The sequence below is a fragment of the Lycorma delicatula genome, chromosome 1 (genome assembly GCF_047948215.1).
Source record: "Lycorma delicatula isolate Av1 chromosome 1, ASM4794821v1, whole genome shotgun sequence".
NCBI classification, from domain to species: Eukaryota; Metazoa; Arthropoda; class Insecta; order Hemiptera; family Fulgoridae; genus Lycorma; species Lycorma delicatula.
This window is the reverse complement of record NC_134455.1, coordinates 293,082,089-293,105,970: the sequence shown is the minus strand read 5'-3', so window position 1 is coordinate 293,105,970 and position 23,882 is coordinate 293,082,089. Positions and strand designations below refer to the sequence as shown.

The following is a 23,882-nucleotide window of genomic DNA, read 5'->3' as shown; positions in this document are numbered from 1 at the left end:
ATCAATGTTGCCGCAGACTGAAATACGACGATTCATACATCTTTTAAACCCTCAAAATGTAAAGCCGGCTGAAATTCATAGGCAGTTGGTTGCTGTGTATGATGATAATGTAATGAATGAAAGAAACATCTGAAAATGGTGTAAAAGATTTAGAAATAATAGAATTAATGTGCATAATGAAGAACGTTAGGGGAGGCCCTCAATAGTCACAGAGGACTTGTTGAAACGTGTCAATGATGAAATCAGAAAAGATTGTTGCTCAATGATTTCCAACCTGGCCCTTCTTCTTGATGTTTCAAGAGCTGTTATTGGTCGCATTGTTCATGACCATTTAGGCTTCAAAAGGTTTGTGCATGATAGGTGCTGCACGTCTTAATGGAACATCACAAAAAAATGGGATCTGCTTTGGAATTTTTGATGTGTTACACAGAAAAAGGTGATGAGTTCCTTAATTTCAATTGGTACTGGCAATGAAACATGGATTTCGTACTACACACCAGAGAGAAAATGACAGTCAAGTGAATGGCATCATCCTCAATCACCAACCAGACCAAGGTCAAGCGACAGCCATTTGGATGCAAACTGATGGCTACAGTCTTCTGGGATCAGTTTGGCACACTGCTGATTGATTTCATGCTATATGGAATGACTATAAATGCAGAAGCCTATTGTGAAACTCTATGTAAGTTAAGATATGCCATTAAAAATCGGCAACGCGGGCAGCTGACCAACAGCATCATACTGCTGCACGATAATGCATATCCACATGTTGTGGGTCCGACACTTGATTTTTACGAAGAACATTTGGATGAGAAAGTTACGATCACCCACCATATAGTTTGGACTTAGCTCCTTCTGATTACCATTTGTTTGGGAAATTGAAAGAATGTTTGAGTAGTAAGCAATTCACAAGTAACAATGAACTTAAAAGTGCTGTTAATCGGTGACTAAACAAACTGGTGGCAGAAGAATACGACAAGGGTATAATGAAGCTGGTGTATCGCTACAATAAATGTCTTAATTCATGAGGCGATTATATAGAGAAGTAGCATAAGGTATGTAGTTTAAGAGAAATAAAAAATATTTATTAAGTTTTCAGAACAAATCTTTTTTACAATGAAATGGTCTTTAGTTTGGTACAACCTCTCATATATAGTGATAACATTGTTGAAAATAAAACAAACGTTTATGATAAAAATATATTTAAGCCTGCATACCAGAAAAATAACAATTTAATAAAATATTTAAAAAATAATAAACAGACTGATTCATATGGTTTATATGAGGTGCGACAATAAAGTAATGAGACTGATTTTTCTTTGCAAGATGTGCCAACCCTGCAGCTTACGTAGGCACACCATCTTTGACCTTGGTCTATAAGCTACTTCTTGTCCAAGCAGCACATTGATGCAACTGCTCAGTCGTGAGTTGTGCTGTAATAAGTGAACACGTGTTTGTGTCTCTCGTCACAGAAATGAAACCGCAAAATATTGCGCAACGGTATGCCATTTCTTTTTGCATTAAATTGGGTGAAAACGCGATGACAACTTATAGTAAACTTCAGAAAACTTTTGGAGAGGAGGTTATATCAAGATCTCAAGTTTTACGGTGGCATAAAAAATTTTTAGTGAAGGCAGAACGAATGTTGAAGTTGAAGACCGCAGTGGACGGCCATCAACCTCACGGACAGATGTCAAGTTGACATCTGTCACGCTCCCTGGTCAACTTGACCAAGGAGCGTGAAATCGTACGATCTGGTCAAAGATTATCCGTGAAAATGATTGCAAAAGAACTCAACATCAATCGAGAAACGGTTCATCTAATATTAACTGAAGATCTTGGTATGAGAAAGATTTGTGCAAAAATGGTCCCGAAAAATCTCACACAACAACAGCGAGAAACACGGAAAAATTTGGCAGCCGATCTGTTAGAGCAAACAGAAATCAATCCAGATTTGTTGACCAGTTGACCAGTGTTATCACCAGTGTTATCACTGGTGATGAAGGTTGGTTTTTTTCAATAAGATCCAGAGACAAAACGCCAAAGTTCGCAATGGTGCTCAAAGGGATCACCCAGACCAAAAAAAGCTTGCATGTCAAAGTCAAAAGTGAAATGCATGCTTGTGTGCTTCTTCAATTCCAAGGGAATTGTTCATAAAGAATGGGTGCCTCCTGGACAAACATTTAACCAATATTTCTACAAAAAAATTTTAGAAAGACTTCGTAAACGAGTTCTTCGTGTCCGTGCCAACATTGCTGATAATTGGATTCTGCATCACGATAATGCGCCATCCCATACTGCTCTGTCAGTACAGCAATTTTTAACCTCAAAACAAATTTCAGTACTACCACAGCCACCTTATTCACTAGATATCGCTCCGTCCGACTTTTTTCTATTTCTAAGAGTCAAAATGGCGGTCAAGGGACACCATTTTCAAACAACACAAGATGTCCAAAAAGCTGTGACGAGGGTATTGGAGGATATTACAGAAGATGAGTTCCAGAAATGTTACCATCAATGGCAGAAGCGCTGGAATAAGTGTGTGCAATCAGAGGGGAACTACTTTGAAGGAGACAACACTAAATATGACTAAAACGGTAACAACATTTTTTTCACGTCAGTCTCATTACTTTATTGTCGCACCTTGTACAATTTTAATGGAATTTTTTTAAAATAAAATGCAATGAACATGAGCATATTTATAAAGGAAAAACCTTCTTTAAAACTAGATTCTTTTAAAACTAGATTCTGTGAACATTTTAAATATTATAAAAATGGAAAATTGGGTTTCTCTAATGTTTCTGACCATCTTATAATACAATTAGAATTTTAGAAAGATTCTATATATATGTATATCATTTGTATATTTAATTTGATCAATCTTCACACAGAGTGCAAGGATGAAATTTATAAAAGCTGCTGTATATTATATATAGCAGCACTTCTTCAGACATTGTTAATTTATAATATTTCAACTCAGTACAGTTATGTAACATTGGCTAACTAGACTACTTGCATTTTTATTTTATTTAAATTACTTATTTTAATTTTAGTAATTGATCATACTTCTGTATACGGAATTTTTAATTTTAATATGTAATTTGATCTGATTAATTAGTAAAAATAATTTAATGCAACTGATATATGAGAAATTTGTGAAAGCACTTTTGCAAGCATAATGGAATAAGGTATCATCCTACTTTAATTATTATCCTGTACTTGGGTTGAGCAAATAAATAAATATAATCTATATATAAATATATATATATATATATATATATATATGGGTTTGAATGGTGAAATCAATGACATAGTATTTTAAAATTTCTTTCAAAAAGGCTAATGTATAATAAAAGCTAGTTCACATGCAAGCAAAGACTTTTTAAACTTTACCTTTATATAAAATGTATTACAGTGATTTCTGTGTGCCAGAAATATTTTAAATAAATGTTTTTCTGTAATACTTACTACATTCTGTTGTGTACGAATGTCCTCCGTAGGGAAATGTAAATGTTTACATTTATATTTCCAAACAAAGGATCATTCACAAAAACAAAAAAAATTCAATTGAGATATAGAAAATTGTAAATGTTTACATTTACAGCTTAAATATAAATTAAACTTAAAGCCTTAATACTTTACCGAAGTATATCATCTGGAACTGAATTACACATTTTACAAAATTCAGAAACAGTTTCATTGTAACCATAATTTAGATATGCTAGTATAATCAGTTCACCAAATTGATTTTTTCCTGTTGGACATTTTTTCTCCAACCATGATATATGTTGTTTATATTGCCTGTCACTGAAAAAGAAGAAATAAAAGTAAAAAAAGAAGAAAAATGTAAAGACAATATCTTGTTTCCTGGTACTAAAAAAATTATAAATATACTGCTAATCAAATTATCAACATAATAGATTCTTTTTACATACAACTTCAAAAAAATCAATTAATAGAATTTATGTAAAATGAAATATATCAATACAGAAAACAAATGAAACCAAAGAACTGGATACAACTAATATTTACAGTACAGTTATAGTAACATAAACAAATCAAATGCAATAAGAAATTTCTTCCTCTTCAACACTAAAATTAAATGATCCATTGCAGGGTGTATATATGTATATATACACACATACACCTTCAATGGATCATTTAACTTTATGAATGTACATAAAACTTTACTTAATATTGCCCACTCCCCAAAAAAAACTATTGCTACACAGATTAACGGGTTGCAATGGGACTCCGCTGTGGACAAAAATTAAAATGGATGTAAATAGTTCATCACTCATTTTATTCAAGAAAGAAAAAATAGTTACAAACAATATTGAGATATAAAGATTAACTACTAAAAGTAATGTAAAAGTCTAAAAAAATGAAATAAATCAAAGGAACATAATTAAAATTTAAGTAGGAAAAGTAAACAAAACTTCTGACAGCCTTCAAAAATTTGAATATTTCAGTCATGCCATCATGATGAATACAATCAAGTCTGAGAGCACTTTACATTTTCTCCATAGTTTCGCATTATGTACATAACCAATGAAAATGTGATGAACTTGTTAGTGGATAGGTTGGTGCATCACCAGAAGTTATGAGTACATTTATGCAACTGACATAAGACAAATTTTTAACAGCAATTGATGAACTTACAACACCTTTAAAATATGATTTATCTTTGTTAACAATAAACAAACTTAATAGTAATAAAACTTCAATCACACAATAATCAAATTCAAAAATTATTTTTCAAATGCACTTTTTCAATATTAATAACTCTAGTTCATTTAACAAAATTTTAGACTGAAAAACAGAAGACATTTAACATTTTGAATCTTAAAAGTTCTGTGCTACTAAAATGAAATTCATCTCTGCTAATCAATAAACTTTAGTATTTTATTTTTAAAAAATGACAATATTTCACATTTTACCTAAAGCAAAAGCTTTGGAGAACAATTTACTACGGCAAACAAACTTGACCATCTCATGTGAGAAATATAAAAAAACAATAATAATTAATTAAGTTTTTTCTCTAAAAAAGTTTAGTAAAGTGCTAAGCTATTGATCTGAAAGGTTCATTAACTAATTGAGATAAGATCTTAATTTTCTGAGATAATTTCCTATTTTTAAGCGAGGAAAACAAATCTTTCACAAAGTTAATGATCCTGTTCATTGGCCGTTTTCTAGAATTTTTTAAAAAAGAGTAAGAATACGTTTTGTGTAAAAATAGTAGAGTATTATTCTGTGCCATTTGAATAAATCAGTACATTTCTGAAAATGTCAGATGGTTGAAAAGTAATTTGAATAAACTTCTCAATTTGATCTTGAAAAATGTAATTATTTTGTTTACACATATTATAGAACAATATTGCTATAAATATTCTACAAAGTGCATGATTTAAGTGAGTGCTTGCAGTAGATTGTGTTCATAGATTTTTTTAAGTTCGGAGCTTATTATTAGGGGAATGGTTTTTCCTGAATAACTCCCTTCCTATTAATCCTATCAACTTCCCCTCATGGATATATCTGTTTTGGGTCATTCTTCACTGATTGGTGGGGTGACCCAAAATTGCCCCCCACAATTTTTTTTACTGTTATTTTGGGCTCGTACATTTTATTTACCCCACCCTTAATAAGACAAGTGGGGTGTCAAAATATGTGTATTTTGACGCTCTACCTGGTCAGACATGGATCAGGACAAGGAGAGTGCATTCAGATCTTTGAGAGTACTTTGAAGATCTCCTACGAGAGCAGAAGCAATGGAAGAGGTGTCTACATCTGATAGTGGCAAGCAGATGGTAGTTCAGTTGGGAGCAATAGATACTTAAGTGTCACTCTGTAATGAAGAAAAACATAAAAGAAAACCCAGTGATGAAGATATGGACAATGATGAGGCAAGGAGTTTGTAAAGTTAATAGAAAACCTGGAAAGAGTAAGTTAAAGTTTTCATAAATCAGTCAACAAAAACACTAAAAGTGAGATTAAACAACTGCAGTTAGAACTGTCTAAGCTTGTCAACAGGGTTGCTAAACACAAGGCAGAGGTGTTGAACCGGATGCAGAAAGGGCGGTAATGTTATCAGCAACACAGACTGAAGGGTTTACATATCAGATGGAATGTAGTGTTTATGGTACTGACACTGAGGTAAGTGCAGATAGACCACACAGAAAACTAGGAGAGTGGGTCATGAAGAACTGATAAAAAATTAAACAAGGGAGTTAGTGATGAGGAGATTCCTAGACCTGTCACTGCTTACTGGATGGAGAGCGTGTTCAGTAAGGTCAAAAAATGGAAGGTTTCTACACTGATAAGAGTGAGGGGAAACGTCATACTGGTTTTGGATCTACACACACCACTTAAAATCTACACACAAAAATAAAATCTATAGATTAGCAGACCAGAATACGTTAAAGAGAGGACAACTCTTAACGGACAATGATGGCTTTTAAAGTATATTTGATGAGGAGTTGATCGAAGTCAGGGGTTCAACTTACACCATAGTCACAGACTCCGGTAAAGATGACTTCATATCGTGTACATCTAAATATATATGAAAATTAACCAATATGGACATTGAAGCACCCTATGTGTCGCAGGGTGGAAAATGGAAAAGTAGGTATGATAATGAAACAGCTACTCGAGTGGGAGGGCAGGAGAATACGCAAGGAAAAACATCTTTATTGTGAAGAAGACACAGTGAAACAAATGGAGATAAAAACAGAAGAGCTGATGTGAACAGTGACAATCAAAGCAGATGGGAGTACCTTTGCAGAACTGTTCAAAAAGGTAAAAGAAGGGGTAAGCAAAGATGTAGCCAAAATGCTCTCCGTAAGGGAAATGACAATGAAGTCCGTATATGGGTTTTGGTGAAGGGAGCGGAGGTACTTAAACAGGAAATAAATCAAAAAGTAAAGCGAGTAGCCGTTAGAGATGTGGGAAGGCGGTCACTTCCAGTTTATTTTCACATAAAGGACCTCGAGCAGGAGATTACTTCAAAGAAAGTTGTAATGGCGGTGGCTGAAGGTAACCTCATTGTGGCCAACTTTTGGAGATGCACAAAATGAAATGGTGGCAGTTCCAGTAGTAGTGACTTATAAGCTGATCATGATAAGAAGGATCCAGATAGAATGGTCAAGTGTTGTATTATGAAAAGAGAGGATGAGATAAGATGTTTTAAATATGAGAAGGTAGGCACATGGCAATTACAGGCAGGGGCCCAGATCACTCAAAATTATGCTTTCAGTACCGTGGAGAACACAAAAGAGCTGAGTGTCTTCAATGTGCAAGACACATAGAAGACAGTAATACACCATGAATCGGAGATAGTGGTGGTGAAAGTCAGAGAAGAAGTTTGTAATATTAATGCATACTGCAATTTAATGCTAATAGAAGTAGAAGGGGAATGGATGCCCTTTGGGGGTGGCAACTAGGCTGACAGTAGGTGTCTTAATAGTTAGTGAGCCAAACAGAGCTGCTGTGAGTATAGACTAGATCACTGAGGTAAAAGCAGATGTGGCCAAATTGGTCATGTCCTCTAGGATGGCAATACATAGACATGGTGCTGGTGACAGATTCTCGTGGGCAGAGCTGGTGGAGCTGGTCGTTTACAGTGTTACCTATTTCCCAATTTAGACAAACAGAGGTTCAAGGAGATGGTGGATAATTTAATTGAAAACATAGCGAGGCGGTGAGGGAAAACAGTAGTTGTGTGTGGGGACTTTAACTCCAAGTCCCACAGTTGGGAATGTAGAGTTGACGATGAGAGAAACAGAAAATTGAGTGATGCAATGGCCACATTAGATTTCACCTGTGTAAGCAAACATGGAGAGTTAAACTTTGAGAGAGGTGGAGTATGAATCTCAACCTTGGATCTTACATTTGTGAACGTGAGGTGTGTAAGAAGAATAACAACATGGGAGATATTAGATGAGGAAACATTAAGCGATCATCAAATAGTGAGCTTTGTAATTGATTGCAATTCTGTAATATGTAACACCAACATAAGGACACACTTTGTTCATCAGCAAGTGGATCAGTTTAGGGCTGCAATAGGTGAAACAGAGCATGAAATAGTAGACCCAAATATCTTGACGGAAGTGGTAGCAAAAATAGAACAAGACACAGGAATCATTAAGGAAGTAATGTCAGGTCGTAAGGGGGTGTACTGGTGGATATCACCATTGGCAAGATTGAGAAAGAGATGTATATCCAGCATGAAGAAACTGTAAAGAGCACAAAGTTGAAGAGAAAGATTGGATGAAGAGTAAGCTCAGCTGCGGACTGCTAGGAAAGAATTTAGGAGTATAGCAGCAGAGAAAAAAGAAATGGGAGCAGATGTGTGAACAGGTAAATGTGGATCCTTGGGGTGATGCTTATAACACAGTTATAAAGAAGTTTGGGAGGCAGACAGCAGTTCTTACAAAAGAGTTACTAGAGGCAAGTGTAGTGCCACTGTTCCTGAGAGGTAGAGATTTTACTAGAGAATAGATTACAGCAAAGGAAATCATCCCACTCACAATGCAGGAATTGTGCCTTGCTGCTAAGATCAAAAGAGGCAAGATTGCAGGACCTGATGGAATCCCCCCAGAGGTGGTAGTATAACAGAGGTAGAGCCAGTTAAGGTCTTGCAGGCCATGAATACTATACTGGAGTACAAATGGATACCTGAATGATGGTGAGGAGCAAGGCTTGTGATGTTGAAGAAGAAAGACAGAACAGTTAGAGATCCACTAGCTTATAGATCACTGTGTCTTCTTAATTGTTTTGCAGTTGTTCGAAAAGATGAAACTTGGAAGGTTGAAGAAGAAATTATGGTCAATGGAGGATTTCATGAGGACCATCATGGCTTTAGAGCAGGGCAGTACACACGACACCATAAAGCAAGTCATGGGTATAGTGAATGCTGTGACAGAGGGAACTTGGAGAACAAAGCAGAGTGTCATTATGTTGATCGACATAAGAAATAATTTTAATGAAGTACTCTGGGATATGATATTCTGGAAACGCCAGAGAAAAAAATAAGGTCATATCTCCAGAGAATAATAATAGAGTACTTCAAAGTAAGATATGTCACAGCAAAGTCAGAGAGTGATGAAGAAAGATTCCCTATAGAAAGGGGAGTTCCTCAGGGATCCATACTTGGGCCAGTGTTATGGAACATAGCTTTTGAGCTTTCGAAGACACAATATGCCAGAACTATCCAGATGGGATAAAACCAGTGGTATTCGCTAATGATCTGGCTCTGGTTGCCAGGCAAAGCTTGTGAACACTGGAGATAAGGCAACCCAAATAGTGTGACACTGACTACAGGATAATGGGCTGAGGTTTGTGGAGGAGAAAACTCAAGTAGTAGTCATGACTGGAAGAAGGAAGTTGGGACCAATCTGTTTCCAGGTGGGTGGTACAATAGTACACCCCAAATCATCAACAAAATGTCTAGAGGTATGACTAGATAAGAATAGGTCATTTACAAATCATGTACATGAGACAGCTAGCAAAGCCGAATGTGTAATATTGGCACTGATGAAACTTATGAGCAATATAAGAGACTCAAAGACTCGGAAGAGGAGACTCCTATCTAGTGTGTATACCTCAGTGTGCTATGCAGGGCACCAGTTTGGGCTGATGTAATGAAGTAAGCTCGAAACAGAATGAAGCTAGCTATTTAGACAACGGAGACTGAACTTAAGAATAATAGCGGATTATCAAACTATAAGCTTGGAGGAGCAATACCAGGAAATGCAGGAACTGTAGAAAAGTAGATATGGCAGAATATCTAATATTCTCATGTGTTAGATGGAGGGAGTTGAGAGCCCAGCTGATAGATCAAGAACAACATAATAAAAATAATGTTGAGAGATAAAGACTGTTGGGACAGAATATTTAGAGCTGTAACAATGATCCAGGCTAGGACAGAAACAGAAAGGATCAGACAGGATAGAATTTAGCCAGTATCCAGTGAGTCTTGGTCACTAGGCCAACACAGACAGCTAGTGAAAGATGGCAGTATGTGGCCTGCCTCTGGAGGCTCCTTGGAGTCATTGTTTGTTTATCGCCCTCTGGGGACATCAGTCATTGCCTTGAGCTAGCGTTGAAGTGTCCAGGTAGTTATGCGGAGGCTGAGTACATACCCTGTGGATTAGATCCGGCTTCTGTGCGACTTGAGAGAAGTCAACCCTCATTGAAAAGTCAACTCTTCTAAAGGAGGGTGAAGGTAGGGTGGAGGTTTAGTTGGTAGGGCACAGGCATACAAACACACTTTATTAACACCTTGCAGAACCTGTTAGCAAGCCCGACATTTTGTACATAAATGGTATTCCTCCACCTCTACAAAAAATATATATTTAAGGTACATTTACTGGTGTTTAAAGCAAAAAACTTTCTTCAGTACAAAATTTTTCAGTATATGCATCAGAAAAAAGTACCTTTTTTTGGAAGTTGCAATACTTACTATGTATTTTCCTCTTCTTTGGTTAATGATGATTTCATAAAATCTTTTATAGGCTTAGTATTGTCAATCCATGAAATCAAACCAAGATTACTAGTAATAGGTACAACACTATAAGTACCAATGATATTAAGATTTCTTTCTATAAAGTTATCCTTCATTAAAATCTGATTCATTAATTTCATTAACTGTAGTATCCTTTGGTCTTGCCTTAAGTCTTCACCGTATTTCACTAAGAACCCTCTTTCATTTCCATCATGTCCTACAATCCCTATCTTTATAGGTCTTCTAATCGATTCAAATTGTTTAACATACTCGCTAAACTGTGAAATTTTAATATGTAAATTTGGCAAAGGCTTTGAATCACCAGTATATTGACCAGGTATTTCAATATCACAATTCATTCCATTGAAGTTAACCAGAAATGGACACATTGACTCTAATTCCAAATTTATTTTATTGTATTTTTGTGAAATTTTAAGCTGCTTTTGGATATTATCAAAAAGTTTTTTTAATTTATCTGTAACTTTCTGTTTATCCTCTTGTTTCATACAATCTGAAAGCAAAATAAATAAACAGAACTCCATTAATAAATTATAGCAACAATGCAATTAATTTATAAATCTTTAATCTTTCCTTTAATAAAATAAATCAGACGCAAAGAAAACTATATTCTAGAGAAAAATATGAGGGTGAATCAAACAAATATAAACCAGAATTTTTGTTGTCATTGATGCATGGCTAATGGACAGGGTGTGGCTTCTCAGTGTTATACGTAGGGATAAGCAGAGGAGATCCCATTCTTAGAAAGCCAATTTACTTCTTTTTTCTAGTCAGCATCACAATGTCAGACCAGGAGGAATTATCGCATGTTGTGCAACATATTATTATTAAATTTCTTACGGCAGAGGGTGTAAAGCCATTCAAAATTTTGAGAAGACTTCAGGCACAGTTCAGCGACAACACACTTAAAAGACTCAAATGTATGATTGGCATTAACAATTTTTGGAATAAAAATTGTTTATGCCAATCATACAGTAAAGAACAAGAACTAGTTGAAAATGAAAGTCACCAACACTGCTAAAGAACAAATGCTACTGCTGAAAACGTTCTCAAGGTTTGTCACCTAATAGAGGACAACCGTCGATTAACAATTACAGAAATTGCTTCTGAGATTGGAAAAAGGCAATCATTACTGGTGATTTTGGATTTAAAAATGTGGCAGCACAATGGGTCCCTTGTCTTCTCACCGAAGGTCAGAAGATCTATTGGCTGGTGTGCCAGCAGTTGTCGAGTCATTACAAAGCTGAAGAATTTTTTTTGCATCGAATCGTGACCTGCAATAAATCTTAGTGCACCATTACACCCCAGAATCAAAACAGGCAAGTATGGAGTGGCAAAAAAAGGGAGAAACTGCACCCATTAAAGGCAAAACTCGATTGTCAGCTGGAAAGGTTCTGGCCACAGTTTTCTTTGAGTTTTGAATGTTGATTTTCTCCATGAACGTCAAAGAGTTCATTCTATGTGCTACTGCTGCCTTTTAGATCAAGCAAAACTTGTATATTACCAAAAAAAGGTATAATTTCCGATCAGAGATAACATTCTGCTTCACAACAATGTTCAGTCCCATACCACAACTCAAACTCAAGGAAAAATTGTATACTTATTCTGGACTACACTGGAGCACTCTCTATACAGTCTGCACTTATCACCCTGCGATTATCATTTGTTTGACCACTAAAACAAGCACTTGTAAGACAGAAATTTGAAAACGATGCTGCTGTTGAAGCATTCATGCGCAACTGGTTGACATCACGTCCACCTTCATTTTAGGATAGAGGGATCAAAAAACTACCTATTCACTGAATAAAATGTTTCCAAAAGAGGAAATTATGTAGAAAAATAATATCATGAGTATGTATTTTTATTACCCTTCAATAAATTATAAAACAAAAATTCCGGTTTATATTTGACTTACCTTTGTATAATGAAAGAAAAAAGAACTACATAAAAGTTTTGCTAGAAATATTCAAATTATTCCCCTGCTCTGGCTTATCATTTCCTTGCTATAAGTATAAAAGTGAATGTGTTTGTAGAATGTCTCAGATTACATATTCTGGGAACAATATCAGACACTGTTTCCTGTGCTCCCAAGTAAATATTAATACTCATAAAATCTTCTCTCTATTTCCCTGAATGAAGCAATACATTTCCCCCAGCCAAAAAATCACATATATCTAAATTTCTGTAAACTGGTTAACAAGTACTGGTAAAAATGAAGTCAAATAGTCTTTAACCATTTGACTTAATTTTTACATAGTTTTAAAACTTGAAAAATTCAAGGTAAACATGAAAACTATAGAATAAAGTACAGATTAAATCTAATTTACTTGTAATGATGAAAAAATTCAATTTATAAAACATATTCTTTACGTAAACTTTATATCTACATTGTGAAGAATTTAGGGTATGTAGTTTGTGTAATAAGACAACCGAGGAACTGTAAAAACATTACAATGAATATATTTAGGAAAAAGGAAGGGCAAATACAGACATAAGCAGAGAAAACGGAATTATCTTCCTGTTCAATGTACAAACCTCACAATGTAATTTCAGGTTCAACAGCAAAAATAAATTCTTTACTCCTAAAATTAAAACAGTATAATCTGACATCTCACTTTTCAAGCAATAAAACTATATTATTGCTCTGAATAGACAGATGAAAACCTGCCATGAACCTGATATCTTTAAAGGTATACTTGATTAGGTTAAAAATTATAAAGACCATTTTTAAAGACTTGATTGAAAGAGTGATTTGTGTGCCAAAAAATTACAATTTATATAATGTGCCATTTTCAATATCTTATTTGAAAATTAACACAAAAAGATAACAATGAAGAATATTGTTCTGGACTGCCTGTATATACAGAAAGTAGTTAGTACAAAAAAATGTATTTTAAGTTCCTACAATTTTTGAGTTGTTAAGAATGTAAAATGCCCTAATCATTTATATCCAATTCAAATGAAGAACTCTGGTAACTTGCCTTCACTGTCAAAAAAACTCAATTTTACACATTTTTAACCATAAATGAACGTAACAATGATAGACAAAAAAAAAAGTTTAATGTTTCTCTAAGTGTGATACCATTTCTTGAATTGCATTTTTGCGTACATTACAGATCTGTAGATACAATTTTTCTATCATCCTTAGTTTTAAATAAATTATGGTTCAAAAAAAAATTAAGGGAAAATATGGTTAAAATTTGTAAAATTTATCATTTTGCACGTCCATACATGTGTTAGAATGATTTCGCTGATGCTTTTTTTTGCAAATAGCCTAAGACACATCCCGAATTAATGTCCAACAGTAATCGGCTAGCATGTTAGTATTCCATTTCCCTTTATAGTGGCTTTCCATCACCAAATGGTCTTGGTGGAGACGTTCACCATGTCGTCACTTAAGTCTCCAAGGTTGTCTGGGAAAAAATCCAGATATGAGTGGTGGAAATGTATTTTCAAAAACATATTACATCCCATAGCTCTGAATGAAGTAAGAAGTTGATTAACAATATCGTGGTAATTGTCGGATTTTTGTTTGCAAAAGAAAACTTTTGTAAACGTCTTTAAATGAAGCCTAAGCTAGTTTCTACATTATTTAATATCAAGTTAAATACATCATATTTGACCAACTCTCTTATTTGAGGACCAACAAATATTCCTTCTTAAATTTTTCCTTCACTTACATTCGGAAACTTCTACCTGATCTACAAAAATCTGGGACTATCTTTCTTCAGTGCTTTTACAAAATTTTTCATTAGTTCTAGCTTGATGTGGAGAAGGGGTAAAAATATTTTTTTGGGTTCAACTAAGGGTTCATGAATAATATTTTTCCCATTTGGAATTAAGTTGTCTCGTTTCTTCCAATCTTTGGTAACATAATGTTTATCCCTAGCTCGGCTGTTCCATTCGCAAAGAAAACACATGTACCTAGTATAGCCTAACTGCATGCCGAACAAAATAAATATAACTTTCAAATCACCACATATGTTCCAACTATGTTTTTTATAATTTATTTTTTCAAGAACCTCTTTCATCACATCATATGTCTCTTTCAAAATTAATACCATAAGCGATTGGTATCAAAGGATATTTGTTACGGTTGTGTAAGAGAACCACTTTTAAATTATACGTGGACGAATCCATGAAAACGGCCAGTCCTCAGGTTTATGAACTTGTCCTAAGTACAACATAAGCTGATCAATATTTGTGCAATAAACCAAATTACTTATATTAGCTTACGAATTATGTTAACAAAGTTAAACAATAAAAAATGAGCTAACAGAATACATTATAGGAACTTAAACTTCTAGATATATGTTGTAAGATAAAAAAATCCTTTAATTAAATTTAAATTTTTTTCAAAAATGGAGGGTGATAGAAAGATTCTGAGTTCTTATTCGTTTTCAACATAAAAAAAATGATTAAAATCATGTATTGCATGTTAGGAAACAAAAATTATGTTTATCAGTGTAATTGTGATTAACACTGTTATAAAAAATTTAATAGAAATTTCACAGATTTTTTTTCTTTGCAAAATAATGTGCAATTAGTTAATTCAAAATTATGCGGAAGCACAAGAGAAATTATTTTTGAATTTTTCTGACAAGAATTTTATCAGTTAAATCAAATGATTTAATTATTAATAAAGTAATTTGAAAAGATAAACACATTAATGTCTTCTTCAACTACAGTGAGTTATTTTAAAAATACAAGGGATGTCTGGAAAGTTATCTAATCTTAATAGCTTTAAGTCTGACTAACTCTGAATCTTATGTCAAATTTATGAAATCAGTCTTACATATAAAACTTTGACAACACATACTCTTTCAAATGTTCACAGATATAATTAAAAACTAAATTCATGACAATGAAAAGCAAACATAAGTACCTCTAGAAGCATCCATTTTCTGGACAATAGGAATCAGCATACAGCTTTTACTAATAATGGTAATATTTTTAATGTAAAAAAAAATTTTTAATGTTTAAAAAAAAAGTATAAATTATTTTTTTAAACATGTTTAAAAATTCAAAGTAATTGTAACAAAATAATCATAAATCCAATTTTCAAAAGTTCAAGATTCTTATATGTTAATAAACATCATATAATAATTAGCTAATTGATAATAGGATATTAAGAATAAACAAATAAAAATTTTTAATTGTTTTTACTTACAATGAATATTTTTTAATTCATTTTCATATTTCCCCTCAATATCCTTTTGTAAATTACTTTTATATTCATTATGTTCACTTTTAAATGAATTTTCAAACAATTCTTCCCATTTAGATTCCAAAATTTGATCAGAACAGTTGTGTTTGATACTTTTAATGACTTTTTTAATATGATGTAATAAAATAGTTCCTGGTAATGTAACATATTGCAATGCAGACAGAAGTTTTTCAGTTGGTAAATCATATGCCAACAATACTTTTAATCTGAAAAAAAAAACACAAATAGGAGCTAAACTGATTTATTCCAACTTTTACTGAAATAATGGAAATCAGCATTTAAATGAAGAAAGTTTCAAAAAATAACAACCAAATAGTTTAACAAAATATTAAATGAAAACTAAGGACTGAGTAGAAACAGCAAAAGCTGCTATTATTAGTGCATAGAAGCTTAGACATCAGGGACAATAACCATTCTCGTTCAAGAAAACAGTAAAAAAAAAAAACTTTTGGAGGTGCATTTTATTTTCTGTGGTATGCACAATCCAGGAACCCGCTTACGTTTCAAAACATATAATATAAGTGACCAATAGGTAGATAGTAGTTGCCCTAACTAATTGTGTGTAGTAGCACATTCTCTGCAGATGTGCACCTCGAACCTTTCTGGAAACTGAATAGTCACAGAGGATATGTATCGATGAACTCAGTAAAAGAAAAATTAACCCACCGGGTTGGTCTAGTGGTTAACGCGTCTTCCCAAATCAGCTGATTTGGAAGTCGAGAGTTACAGCGTTCAAGTCCTAGTAAAGCCAGTTATTTTTACACGGATTTGAATACTAGATTGTGGATACCGGTGTTCTTTGGTGGTTGGGTTTCAATTAACTACACATCTCAGGAATGGTCCAACTGAGAATGTACAAGACTACACTTCATTTACACTCATACATATCATCCTCATTCATCCTCTGAAGAATTATCTAAACGGTAGTTACCGGAGGCTAAACAGGAAAAAGAAAGAAAGGCAATAGTTTGGGAAATTTCTTCTTCTTTTTTATTCATTGAGTAGCATACTGAGCTGCTCATTTTATGGTCTACCTAGTGTATTATTATGTACCAATCAGAAAACAGTATACTGTTTACTTCATACATGTGGTGTATCTATTAAATAACAACTGTTTTTACCTCTCAATAAAGTTATCAATGAGATCTGATAATGAGCTCTTTGGCAGAGCTCAAACCTTCATGACAAACATCAACTCTCAGCAGTTAAGTTGATGCGATTTTACTTTGTTGATGCGAATTAACTATACCTGAATATCCAAAAAATTTCTGAAATTCACAAAATGAAAGTTCCCCTGGTAAATCAATACTGATTGGAGTAAAGACTTATTAAATATAACTCAGAATATACTGAGTCGTATTCCTGTCAGCAACACACTGATGATCTAAACTCAAGACAACAACTACAGCAAAGTTTTGGTTCCATTACTTAAACTGGTTTAACTCTTAGACTGTTCAATACATCAATAAAATTGTAAATAATTTTATTATAAATAAATTATTTTCTTTAGTATTATTACAACTCCTCTATAAAGTAAGAAAAACATAGATTAGAAAAACATTTGATTTTCCTTTAAACAGGATGAGAGAATCATACTGTACAGTAATGTATCTAATCATTATTAAGTGCAATAGACTTTGATTTGTTGAAGTTATTGGATAATTAAAACTTACCGTTTTGTTATTCCTCTTGAAACCCTTATTCCAATTAAGGTTAAAATAGTACTCTTACCTCAAACGCTTTGAATTAATAACTTTGTTTGTTTGAAAATAACACATTTCCAACAACAGCACATGTCAACACTTTTTAACACAGGTGTTAAAAATAAACTTTGGAATGTATAATGTAACAGGTATAGCAATTAGTGATATCTACCCTTTGATGTGTGGCTATTTTTCTACTTGAAGAGTGGTGTCCTTAGAAATCTCTTCTTAAGATAAAAATTAACAGTCATTACAAAAACCTACTATCGTCATTTTTTAGTATCAGACAATACAGTAATCTTAACAATAGCCTGTTATAAAGCAGTGTAATAAAAATCTATATAATTATTGACTTTGTTAAACCCATCAATTTCAAATTCAGTTGTTCGATTTACACAATCAAAGGTATACAGACATTATCCAAGATCTCTCAATATACATACTCAACTACTCTTATAACGTTTGTCATAATAAAGCAATATATCTAATTTTTTACTGCTTAAACAGATTATATAATTAATTATATCTCATTTAGTTTTCTTCTTTTTTTCATTCTTGTTTTGTTGTGTATCATGATAAGGCTCTTGTATCAGAGTATGAGTACAAAGTAACCAAATAAAGTATCAGTATAGAGTAAGTATATAATCTTGTAAGAATATACTTATACAAGTGGGGTCCAAAAGCAAACACAGCAATCTCCACTTTTTTATGATAATGATATTTTAGTGGCATTGGAACCTTTAAAATTAAATCTGTTATGTATATAATTGTTTTGGAACAAAAACTGCTGAAATATATTCATTTTTTACAAAAAAATATTGAGTTAGAAGCAAAGCTAGCAATCTCCACGGCAAAATTTCACCATTGTTAGAAGCAAAATCAGTAATGCAAATATCCACCAATCACAGTGTTTCATTCATCAATCTTTCATCAGCTGCTGTAGTCCTTTACTAAGACAGTAGCCATTTCTACTGATAGCACATCTAATCCTGTAGCTTTTCCATTCTTTGTATCCTTTACTGCTTATAAAACTTAAAATTTTATGATTGTTACTCCAATGTTTTTTCATCAGTTTCATCTTCTTTTAAAGGGAGATCATTTGGTTTTTATTGGAATGGTATAATTTCTTCACACATTCCTTCCATCTTTTAAGCATCTCTTACTTTGTTGTATAAAAGATGGCCATCTATACTGACAATTCCTTCATGCTTGTATTCCTCCATTTACTCCATGTTATTGTTTAAGTTATTTACACATTCTTATTCTATAGTTTACACCATTCTTTTTTCTTTTTGGATAATTCCTATTTGGATTATATCTTAAATATGTTTATTGATTCACTTTCAACAAACAGTTCACTGAAAAAGTCACACAGACACAAATATGAACATAATCAAAATATAACTTAAATATTACAAGGCTTAAGCAACCAATATAATCAATATGCAAACATAAAAATGTTCTAAATGGAAAAAAATTTCAATATCCCTAGCATCCAGACACTCCCTTATGCAGACAACCTACTTTCTGAGGAACCAGTGGATCCATCTTTTCACTCGAGATCTGTTTAAACAAGGCTCTGATAAAACTAGAACAATGGGCGAGGTAAACAGAATGACAGTGAATGCATCAAAAACAATCTTTTAGCTTTTCTCTCTGCCAACAAATATACCACCAGTCCACGTCCAGTACAATGGAATAGCGCTGGAGGAAAGAAATGTACCCAAATATTTAGGGGATTCAACTGGATAGATGTTTACTGTAGAAGCCCCATGTGGACCACTGTGTGGAAAAGGCAGTAAAAAGAACCCGCCTACTAAGAAGACTGACAGCCATATAGTGGAGTGCAAATCAGGATGTTCTCAAGTATGCCTAAAAGTCATACATAGGACCTGTGTTAGTATACGAGAGCAAAGTGATGGTCACAGCCAGTGCAAGCACACTAAGCAAGCTCAACCTCGTTCAAAATACAGCCTTAAGGGTAATACCAGGCGCTGCTAGGACCACCTCTATTGCAGCTATGAAGGCACAGACTCAGATTGAGCCCCCACAATCATACCAAGAAAGAGTAACATTGAGATTCTGGGAGCATTTTAGGTGAGTCAGTAAGCATCAATGGACCAACTACCAGCAAGCTACCTCTATGCTGAGGACACAGACTGGTAGAAGATGGTGGACTCTGGTCACTGACAATACTATCAACCCCAATTTCCTGTGTGCGGTCAGTGTAACTGCCTTCTGACTAAAAACTGGCCATGACTACCTTGCTTGTCACCTTCACCGCATCCATGTGCTGCCATCTCCTGAGTGTTCATTGTGTGGTTGCAGGATGATGGATGCTGATCACCTGGAGATTGCCTGGCCCTGGATCACACCCAGCTGGATGAGAGTCTGGAGTTCACAAAAGCCTGTTTTTATTGGTCAGCGTGTCTCCAGGTGGCTCAACAACCAAGGATGGGCGTTGGCTAGTAAGTAAGTAAGCTTATATTAAAGTGTTATAATCAGTTTTAAAAATTGTTTTTCACTTTTTTGATAGTTGCAACTGCACTTTCTGTGCCTATAATTCCTAAATGGCTAGAAATCTAGTGGAAATTAAAATATGATATATACAGAATGCCCTTTCAAGAAATTATGAATCACACATTGATGATTCAAACAATCATAGTTGATATAATAATAATGTGTTGAGGTCTGATTTTTCAATTAATATTTTTTAATGGTAACAGGAGACTTTCTGTATTCTTGAATTTTATTATTACATTTTTTATTTGTCAAGAATAGGTAAAGAAAATCATTGGAGCTTAGAGATTAGTGAATGGTTATAGATCCTGACAGCCAGTGTTTCTAATTTGCAACAATGCCATCAGCTTACAGCATTGTTTTTTCACAAAATTTAAATTTCATAAAATAATCTTTCATAATAAACACATGACAGTGACATGATGGCAAATCATATTAATGCATATTATAGAATTATAGAGAAGATGTTACAAGCACCATATTTTCATGTTTTTACAACTTTTTTTAAAATAATTTAAATTTCTCTTAATGTTGTAACAAAAAAGCATGTATGTTGTTAACCTATAGACCAATAGATCCATTAAAACTGAAATTCAAGATACAGAGAATATTAGTAATCAAAAAGTAAGGTATATAAACTTTATATAAATTTTTAGTGTTTAGTTCACTTTTTATTATTTTTTTATGTTTAAGATATTATTACAGAGGAAAACAAATTGATCTTTAGCTTTCTTTGTAATTAAACTATACATCCTAAAAACCTCAGAAAATCAAAGTTGTTTGAAATGTATACTGAAAAATTTTTTTTAAGGAGATTGCCATGTTTTACTGTAAAACAAATTAAATTGTAATAAAGAAATATGTATAATGCACAAGTGAAATTACATTTCAGTTTACTTACTGTTCAACAAACTGTCGAGTGTTTTTATTTTTATAATTAGAACAGCTAAGGTGAAAAGGTATCTGTAATGCAGCTGGATAAATCTTCGCCATTCTTATTAGAAGTGGGAACAATGCATTTCCATAATCATCCAGGCTGGCAAGCAATTGGTTTACCCATGACAGGAACATCCATTCAGGTACACTTTCACTCTAAAATGACACAGAAATAACTAATTACATGGGAAAAAAACAGTGTGAAAAATTTGTAAAAACAGTAACAAAAAAAATTAAGCGTACAAGTTACAGAAAAAATAGTAATTTTTATAAACAGAAGATAAATAAATATAGATTAAGATGATAAATTCCATCTTTCATTTATGCTTCAATTTTCTAACAACAAACACTTTATAACTCTCCAAATAGAAATATTTATTATAAAAGAAAAGAAGAAAAATATTACATTTATTTGGAACAAAGTTTTTCATCTCATCAACAGATTAAACAATTTAAAGGCCAGAAATAACACAAAACAAATGTTTTGCATAAAAATGGAAATGAACTAAAAGGCAGTTGTAAAGGGATTCTACAGGACGTATAATGTATAAATGAGATAAGTAATAAATAAGTATTTCACTTTTCATATGACCTTATGACTCATCAATGAAAATAAAAATATAATCAAAAGAATTTCATCAATGTTGTTAAATGCATCCTAGATCTGTTGTATCTCATCATGCATATAAATATATGCAAATGAATTTCAATAATCTCTATACGTAGGAAATTTCTTACAAGACAAGATCACAAGTTGAGAAAATAAATGAAATGATTCTAAGTATGATTCTAATATTTAATGTAACTCTGTTCCATATATATAATATAATTAAAAAAGGAATTCTTAGGAAAAAGTTAAATTTCAGTTCACTTAAAAATGTTTATAATGACATACCATAACAAACCGTAATATATTATTTAGATAGTGAAGATAAGTTGTTCATAATAATATACCTTCAATATAAAAATAACATCCAATTAAAAGATTCCTATAAAGAAATGTGCTAATAAGGATAATATCAAAGGGTATCATTGTTCTCTGCAGTGTTTCATTATCTTTCTTTTTAGTGGTTATTCTTCATAGAGGCTCAGTAACTATAGTCCACCCTTAGTTTTAGGCCAGTAGTGATCATAACAAATTTTTATTTTAGAGAACAAATTTTACAAGTCTCATAAACTGTATAAAATAACATTTGCAAGCGTATAATTATCTACTCCTAGTATTACTTTATTACTATCAAACAAAAATTACATTTTTGGGGATTTCCATGGACTTAGTTTTTTAAGTGTAAACATAATCCTATTTTATTTATAACTTAAATGCTTAACATTCAAAGCTACCAGTTTTAGATATTGTTTAAAGTTTCATTTCATCTCAGCAATAAAAACAATTTACATAATAGCATCAGTACTCAAATCTACTTATTAAATACAGTGAAGTCATATTTTTTAACGAGCTTTCATCCAGCTATTGAAGCAACACATATTAGCAAGCAGAATGTGCTTCTGATGGAGAAAGGTGCTACTCACTATTCTATAAATATATACTGAGAATTTTGACTGTGCTGTATTGGCTCCTTGTAATACTTGATTACAGCACTGGTGAAGCGTAAGCCAAACTTCATTCTGATAACTTTGTAGAACTATATATAAGGGTGAATGCTAAAATTAAAACATAAAGCTGTAAGAAACCAAACAAACATAAAAACAAAAAATATACCTCACTGATGAAAACATCTTTGTGAGTTGTAGCTATAGCTGGTAATATTAGCAAACAAGGAAATAGCTGACGTGCTTCAGCTGAACCATGATGCATAGAACGTAACAATGATTCTATCAAAATCTTATCATATTCCACATTATCTGTAAAAATGAGAATCATAACTTTTAGCAATAAAACATAACAATCATTTCTTTAACATACTATACCCTGCACATCAATCCAGATAAATCTTCAATATACGCGTTAGTAAAAATATTAGTGAAACATGTAAGGAATAAGCAGCTGCAACCTTCAAATTATGTTTTATGATTTCACTAAAGTGTTGTTTAGTTATATTGTTTTCAATAATACTCAAAAATAAAGTGTTCAATAGTTTGAAATTTCCGTCTGAATAATGGGTTACAAAAGAACAAATAGTTTTAGAAAAGAAAATCCACAAAAAGGGTATTTGTAACTTAAGTAGGAAAGGTAACAAACAGATGGAATGGATTCCTGGAGAAAAGCCAATGTCATCTATTTAAATTTAAGTAAAGTTTTTGACTGTGTGAATTTAGAACTCCTTATATAAAAATTAGAGAATGTAGGTAAACAAATAACTATTTTAGATTGTTTCTTATAAGTAGAATGCATTATGTATGGGCAAAGCAAAAGACAGCAGTATTTAGAAATTACTGGTCCCAATTTGTCAAATATTAGTTGGAATATTGCATAATTGACCAGTAGGATCATTTTTATTTTTAATGTATATGAACAAGTCCATCAGTCATTAAAAAAGATCAACTAATTCTTTAATTAGATCATGCAACACTTATAGAATCCATGGTAAAAACACATTGGAAATAGAGTCTTTCATAGATATACAATCAGCTTCTCAATAAGCAATTAAGTTTTATTAAGTAATAAATGGAAATAAAATTCAATTTGATCAGTTTTAAATGTAAATACAGAAAACTCTTTTATCATGAACATTTATACTACCTTTATTAAACTTCCAACACCACTGCTTTACCTCGCTTATAAACTTCAAATAACTCAGTATGAGTACTGAAGCAATTATGACTTATTCTGAGAAATTGTATCAAACTCCAGATTTTAAAACTAACAGAGTTGTTTACTGTTACAGCTATATGGGAAACTGACAACAATAAAATCTAAAGTCAAAAAAAATTAAAATAAAAACAAAAAACATTGTTTGCCTTACTATTGGTTATTATTCATTATGAATAATGACCAATGGTAAGGCAAACAACAGAA

General features: G+C 32.7%; 1 protein-coding gene across 1 annotated transcript in view; it reads right to left on the bottom strand.

Annotated features, from left to right (window-relative positions):
• The window catches only part of LOC142332775 (DNA-dependent protein kinase catalytic subunit-like), a 366,245-nt gene that overhangs the window by 31,864 nt on the left and 310,499 nt on the right, over positions 1-23,882 (bottom strand). Inside the window, exons 57-61 of the mRNA XM_075379394.1 lie at positions 22,626-22,768; positions 20,871-21,061; positions 15,690-15,952; positions 10,460-11,012; positions 3,643-3,807 (exon numbers count right to left, since the gene is read on the bottom strand). Coding sequence (XP_075235509.1) covers positions 3,643-3,807; positions 10,460-11,012; positions 15,690-15,952; positions 20,871-21,061; positions 22,626-22,768 — 1,315 coding nt within the window. The remainder of the gene's footprint in view (positions 1-3,642; positions 3,808-10,459; positions 11,013-15,689; positions 15,953-20,870; positions 21,062-22,625; positions 22,769-23,882) is intronic.